General features: G+C 52.2%; 1 protein-coding gene across 1 annotated transcript; it reads right to left on the bottom strand.

Annotated features, from left to right (window-relative positions):
* Positions 1 to 3452: 3452 nt before the first annotated feature.
* On the bottom strand, positions 3453 to 5975 carry LOC148189816 (zinc finger BED domain-containing protein 5-like). Its single transcript, XM_088076025.1, has 2 exons — positions 4707 to 5975; positions 3453 to 3524 (listed from the first exon to the last, which is right to left on the bottom strand). The coding sequence occupies exons 1-2, from the start codon at positions 5973 to 5975 to the stop codon at positions 3453 to 3455; spliced, it is 1341 nt and encodes a 446-aa protein (XP_087932151.1).
* Between the last annotated feature and the right edge of the window lie 504 nt (positions 5976 to 6479).

Below are 6479 nucleotides of genomic sequence, written 5' to 3'. Positions count from 1 at the left end.
ACCTCCTTCCTGGCTCTGTTCCCCCCAAGGGACGTCTGTATTCCCTGTCGGCACCAGAAAGAGAGGCCCTGGACACTTACATTAAGGAGGCCTTGGCATCTGGCATCATCCGTCCCTCCTCCTCTCCCGCTGGCGCAGGGTTCTTCTTCGTAGGCAAGAAAGATGGCTCCCTACGACCCTGTATTGATTACCGGGGTCTCAACGACATCACCGTAAAGAACCGTTACCCTCTCCCTCTCATCGCCTCGGCGTTCGAGCTCCTACAAGGGTCCACTATCTACACCAAGTTGGATCTACGAAACGCCTACCACCTGGTTCGGATCCGTGAGGGGGACGAGTGGAAGACGGCCTTCAACACACCAACAGGACATTATGAATACCTGGTGATGCCGTTTGGGTTAACCAATGCCCCGGCCGTTTTCCAGGCTCTGATCAATGACGTGCTCAGGGACCTGCTCAACAAATTCGTGTTCGTGTACTTGGACGACATCCTGATCTTCTCCCGCACGAAGCAAGAGCACGTTCACCACGTCCAGACCGTCCTGCAACGCCTGCTGAGCAACTCCCTCTTTGTGAAGGCCGAGAAGTGTGAGTTTCACGCCACGTCAGTTTCCTTCCTGGGCTACATCATAAGCCATAACCATATGGAGATGGACCCGGCTAAGGTCTCTGCAGTCACCTCTTGGCCTGTTCCTGATTCCCGCAAGCAGCTTCAACGTTTCCTGGGTTTCGCCAACTTCTACAGGCGGTTCATCCGGGGCTACAGTTCTGTGGCGGCTCCTCTCACGGCCCTCACCTCCTGCAACATCCCCTTCCGTTGGTCTCCGGCCGCGGAGGGAGCGTTCCGTACACTCAAGGAACGCTTCAGCTCGGCTCCCATCCTCCTGATTCCGGACCCTGACCGTCAATTACGTGGTGGAGGTGGACGCTTCCGATGTGGGTGTGGGGGCCGTTCTCTCTCAACGATCTGCCAAGGACCAGAAGCTCCATCCCTGTGCTTTCTTCTCTCGTCGTTTGTCCCCTGCTGAGAAGAACTACGATATTGGTAACCGTGAGCTGCTGGCAGTTAAGTTGGCCTTAGAGGAGTGGAGACACTGGCTGGAGGGAACCAAGGTCCCCTTCCTCGTCTGGACTGATCACAAGAACCTCGAGTACATCCGCTCTGCAAAAAGACTGAACTCCCGTCAAGCCCGGTGGGCTCTGTTTTTCGCCAGATTCACCTTCACCCTGTCATACCGACCTGGTTCCCGAAACATCAAGCCTGACGCCCTGTCCCGTCAGTTTCTGGTTGGAGAGGGGGACTCCTCCAACTCGGACAGTATTATTCCTGCTTCCTGTCTCCTGGCCGCCCTCACCTGGGCCATCGAGGAGGCGGGTCAAGCGGCAGTGGAGGACCAGCCGGGGCCCAGTTCCTGTCCGCCAGGTCGGCTCTTCGTTCCACAAGACCTGAGGTCCGAGGTTCTGCAGTGGGCACACAGTTCCCGGCTCACCTGTCACCCAGGCATTGCCTGTACCAAGGAGGTGGTGCAACGACGGTTCTGGTGGGCCACCATGGACGAGGACATCTCGGGCTTCGTCAACGCCTGCCCAGTCTGCAGCCAGAATAAGGCTCCCCGGAGGGCTCCTGCTGGTCACCTTCAGCCCCTGCCTGTGCCTCATCGTCCCTGGTCCCACATCTCCGTGGACTTTGTAACCGGTCTGCCGCTGTCGGGAGGCAACACCACTATCCTGACAGTGGTAGACCGGTTTAGTAAGATGGCTCACTTCGTGCCTCTGCCTAAACTTCCATCTGCTAAAGAGACTGCTGAGTTGTTCCTGGAACACGTGTTTCGTCTCCATGGTCTCCCTACTGATGTGGTTTCGGACCGGGGTCCCCAGTTCACCTCCTCATTCTGGAGAGAATTCTGCCGCCTCCTGGGTGCCTCGGTCAGCCTGTCCTCCGGTTACCACCCTCAGTCTAACGGCCAGACTGAACGTAAGAATCAGCAGATGGAAACAGCACTCCGCTGTATGGCATCCAGACATCCCGCTTCCTGGTCTTCGCATCTAATGTGGGTAGAATACGCTCATAACACCCTCACCAGCTCTGCAACCGGCATGTCCCCATTCCAATGTGCGTATGGGTTCCAACCTCCCTTGTTTCCCGACCAAGAGAGGGAGACCGCCTTCCCTTCTGTGGAGGCCTTCATCCGTCGCTGCCGCCAGGGTTGGACCCGGGCCCGATCTGCTCTACTGGGGTCCGCAGAACGTTACGCCACGGCCGCTAATCGGCGCCGTTCCCGGGCTCCAGCCTACCAAGTGGGGCAGAAGGTTTGGCTGTCGACACGGGATCTCCCCTTGAAGGAGGATTCCAAGAAGTTGGCTCCCAAGTTCATCGGTCCGTTCCCCATCGACAAGGTGATCAACCCAGTGGCGGTCCGATTGAGATTACCCCGGTCCATGAGGGTCCATGCCACCTTTCATGTCTCCCGAATCAAGCCGTTCCGGGAGAGCCCTCTGCAACCTCCGTCCCGACCTCCTCCTCCTCCCGCATCATAGATGGGACCCCTGCCTACTCTGATACGCCGCCTGCTGCGCTCTCGCCCGTCGTGGTAGGGGCCTTCAGTACCTCGTCGATTGGGAGGTACGCGGTCTGGAGGAGCGATCGTGGGTTCCGGCACACCAGATCCTGGATGACAACCTGGTGGAGGAGTTCCATCGGCAACATCCCGACCAGCCCTCCGGATCCGCCTCGGCACGTGGGGGTCCCGGTTCTGCTTCCCGTCCTGCTCCTGTGTCCGCACCGCCCGGGGATGACGACGTGGGTTCTGCCTCGGACTCCGGTGATGTCGACGGGGGGAGTGTGTCTGGGGTCTCGGAGGAGTTCTGACCCTCCTCCGGGCCCCCGCCGCCCACCCTGCTTCGGTGGTTCGTGGTGGGACGTCGTGGGCCGTCCCTTGGGGGGGGGGGTTCTGTCACGATTCCTGCTCCTCTCCCCCTCCTCAGTACTTTTCCATTCACTCTTCCTCTGCTCACTCTACCTGCGGGCCACGCCCACTCTGCCTGCTCTACTCACCTCCAGCTGCATCTCATCAGTAATCAACCCAGTATATAAGCCTGCCACACACACACTCTCATTGCCAGATTGTTCTACGCATTATGCAAGTCTCTCCAGCATTCTCCTGCCAGATCTCCGAAAGCCGACCCTGCCTGTCCCCGACCTGCTCTCTTCGCCTGATCCCCGGTAAACCTACCTGCCTTCTGTCCTCGACCACGAGCTCTGTTTTGGCGTCTCTGATCTGCTTCGCTGGTAAAGACCTCTCCGCCTGGCCCCGACGATCCTCCTGGTCCATCCCCATCGGTACCGCTGCATCATCGGACTGCTTACTCGGCTTCGGAACCTCCGCCTGTCCCCGACCACGCTTCCGCCTTCTCCTCGACGGTAACTCCACACGTGCTGTCGAGCTGTTGGGCTACGGGGTTTCCTCCACATCCACGCCGAGTGACGTCAGCTTCGGCTCGTTGCTTCGATCTCCCTCCAGAGACTGTGTTGTGGGTTCCGACCCGAAGAACGAACTGTATGCTGACTTACCTCATCCTGATTCGTGTCTGAATTGTGTTGGTCTGAATAAAAGTTATTACCAACTAATCCTGGTTACGGTTGTACTGCATCTGGGTCCTCACCACTCCCGTTACAATTATTGCTGTGCAACTCTCCCCCTCACTTCCCCTCTCTTCCCCTCTATATATATTACGCTCAAAGTATCCTTCTGCGTCCGCTGTTTATGTTCTGGCATGGCACCACCATGATGTCAACGCATGCACAAGGTGAGATTATGCTTTAGATCAGTGTTTTTCAACCTTTTTCTAGCCAAGGCACATTTCTTTCATTGAAAAATGCCGCGGCACACCACCAGCTGAAAATGTGGGAAAAAAAGCTTCTAATAACAATATAAGTGCTATATTGTTAATATAAGCTTTTTAACATTGAAAAATTACATAATATTATAACGTCTTGAATAGGAATCAAATAAACACAAAGAAAAAAGTATTTTATAATCTTTCATATTTATACTCACTCAGTGTGAAACCTGGGCTTGTTTGGATGAACACAGAGCTGATATCCTGGCTGGAATCGATGAAAGACACACTCGAAGCTCTTCCTCCACAGCTCTCAGTCTTTCCCTGTTTTTAGTTTTTACAGCAGTCAGGCTTGAAAAGCTCACCTCACACAGATATGTTGTGGAAAATGGGAGCAATGTCAAAATAGCTTTGTTGGCTAGCATGGGGAACTCCTTGGCAGCTGCCAACCAAAAACTGTCCAAAGGTAGATCAGCAAAGCTTAGCTTGAGACCACGATCTTGTCTCAGTTCAGTTAGTTCCTCCTGCTCCTGTAAAGTCATGTCCTTCCCAACAGCTAATGCTGAGCTGAATGGGTCCCTAACCCAGTCAAGGCACTCCGTGGAGGCTGAAGAGAAATAAAATGACATCTTCTTCTCAAGAGTTTTCAAATGTTTAACTATTATCTCACACAGTGCAGCAGTATTAACATCTTGCCATTTATTGGTGAGTGGGAACATTTCAAGATTGCCACTTTCCACATGTTGCTGCCAGAGTTGCACCTTTGAACGGAATCCATTTATTTTATCTGTACTTGTAAGTAGGTTTTCATTTCGGCCTTGCATTCGTGTGTTCAGTTCATTCAGATGATGAAAAATATCTGCCACCCTTGCACACCACTCATCACTTGCAAGCAGCTTTGCGTAATCCGACTTCTCATTTGTCAGAAACACTTTAAGTTCCTCTCGCAGCTCATACACCCAGGCGAGCACCTTGCCGCTCGACAACCATCGGACCTCCGTATGAAACAGCAAGGCTTTATGCTCCGCTCCCATGTCCTCACACAAAGCTGCAAATATGCGACTTTTCACAGGTCGTGACTTCACAAAGTTTACCATGCGCACAACATCATCCAACACAGGAACTAAGTCTGCTGGTAAAGTCTTGGCTACGAGGGCTTCGTGGTGTAAAAAACAGTGTGTAATGATCACATCTGGGTTTTTTTCCTTCACTCTGCTTACGAAGCCCTTGGTGCGCCCGACCATGGCTGCAGCTCCATCAGTGCAGACACTCGTGCAGTTTTCCCACTTAAGTCCTCCTTTTTCCAGATATTCTGATGTGACCCGAAAAATTTCCTCTCCTGTTGTTTTTTCTGGCAAAGCCTTGCAAAATAGAAAGTTTTCTCTGATTGTGTCTTCATCCACAAAACGCACATTGGCCAAGAGTTGAGCATGTCCACTTATATCCGTAGACTCATCAACTTGCAGCGCAAATTTATTACTGATACGGATCTTGTCCAAAACCACACTTTCGATGTCTGCAGACATTTCATCGATACGTCTGGAAATTGTGTTATCTGAGAGAGGGACTTTGGCTATTTCTTTAGCCGCTTTGGGTCCGAGCATCTCATTTACAATGGCTTTGCAGGCGGGAAGTATTAATTGCTCTGCTACAGTGTGGGACTTTTTTGATTTAGTCACAAGTTCAGCGACGTGGTAGCTAGCTTTAAGGGCTCTCTCGTTTACCTTTGCGGTTTTTCTCATGAAAGTTACCTGTTTCTCTGTGTGTTCACGCAAGCGAACAAAATACTCCACATTTTTGTTTTGAAGTGATGGGTGTTTCATTTGGAGATGGCGTTTGAGCTTCCTCGGGACCATTGCACTGTTGGAGAGCTTTTCACCACATACCAAGCACAACGGAGTCGGTGCCGTTGCATCTCCGGTAAAAGAAAATCCAAATGAAAGATAGCTCTCATTGTATTGCCTCGCGCCAGAAGCTTTGCTCGATGTTACCGTCTTTGCTTTCTTTTGACCTCCACTCATACTAGGGCCTTCATCTGGGTCCGGATTTTGTCCAGGGTCCAGTTCAGAGTCAGCATTTTTCCTCTTCAAAAACGTATCCATCACTTTCACCGTCGTCCCGCTAGCTGCATCCATGCGTCACTAATTCGCTTGTCTCCAGGCACAAGGCAATTAGCTACCTGCTGCTGCCACCTAATGGTATGGAAGAGTACTACATGATTACTCTGCCAGGCGCTAGACCGCACAGGCACACAAATTGGACAATTTCCCACGGCACACCTGACAATATCTCACGGCACACCAGTGTGCCGCGGCACAGTGGTTGAAAAACACTGCTTTAGATGACAAAAGCACATGGCAACCAATCAGGACATCAACAGACACAGATGGTTTGAGTTTGGCAACAAGGGCACAGATGGTTAGGATTAGGAGTAAGGTTAGGGGGAAAAAAAACATCACATTCAGACGAAAAGCTAACACTGGACTCCAGAATGAAAATCCAGGTTTGTTGGACCCATCCACTGCCCCCTCTTCCCATCCTATAGGTGCCCTGATGTTTCTTATATTATGTCGTTACCTGCAGCATTTCAACCTGATGATATCCTGCTGCATATTGAGGTGTATTATGTTCTGTTTATA

Source organism: Plectropomus leopardus, chromosome 4 (genome assembly GCF_026936395.1).
Source record: "Plectropomus leopardus strain MGB_pleo_1.0 chromosome 4, ASM2693639v1, whole genome shotgun sequence".
NCBI classification, from domain to species: Eukaryota; Metazoa; Chordata; class Actinopteri; order Perciformes; family Serranidae; genus Plectropomus; species Plectropomus leopardus.
This window is presented reverse-complemented; position numbering and strand designations above follow the sequence as displayed.

Excerpts from the sequence above, each read along its gene's own strand:
- LOC148189816 (XM_088076025.1), bottom strand. The coding sequence starts at position 5,975 with ATGGATGCAGCTAGCGGGACGACGGTGAAAGTGATGGATACGTTTTTG. Across the intron at positions 3,525-4,706 it reads GTGATGAGTGGTGTGCAAGG|TCTCTGGAGGGAGATCGAAG; the intron begins GTGGCAGATATT and ends CCCACAACACAG.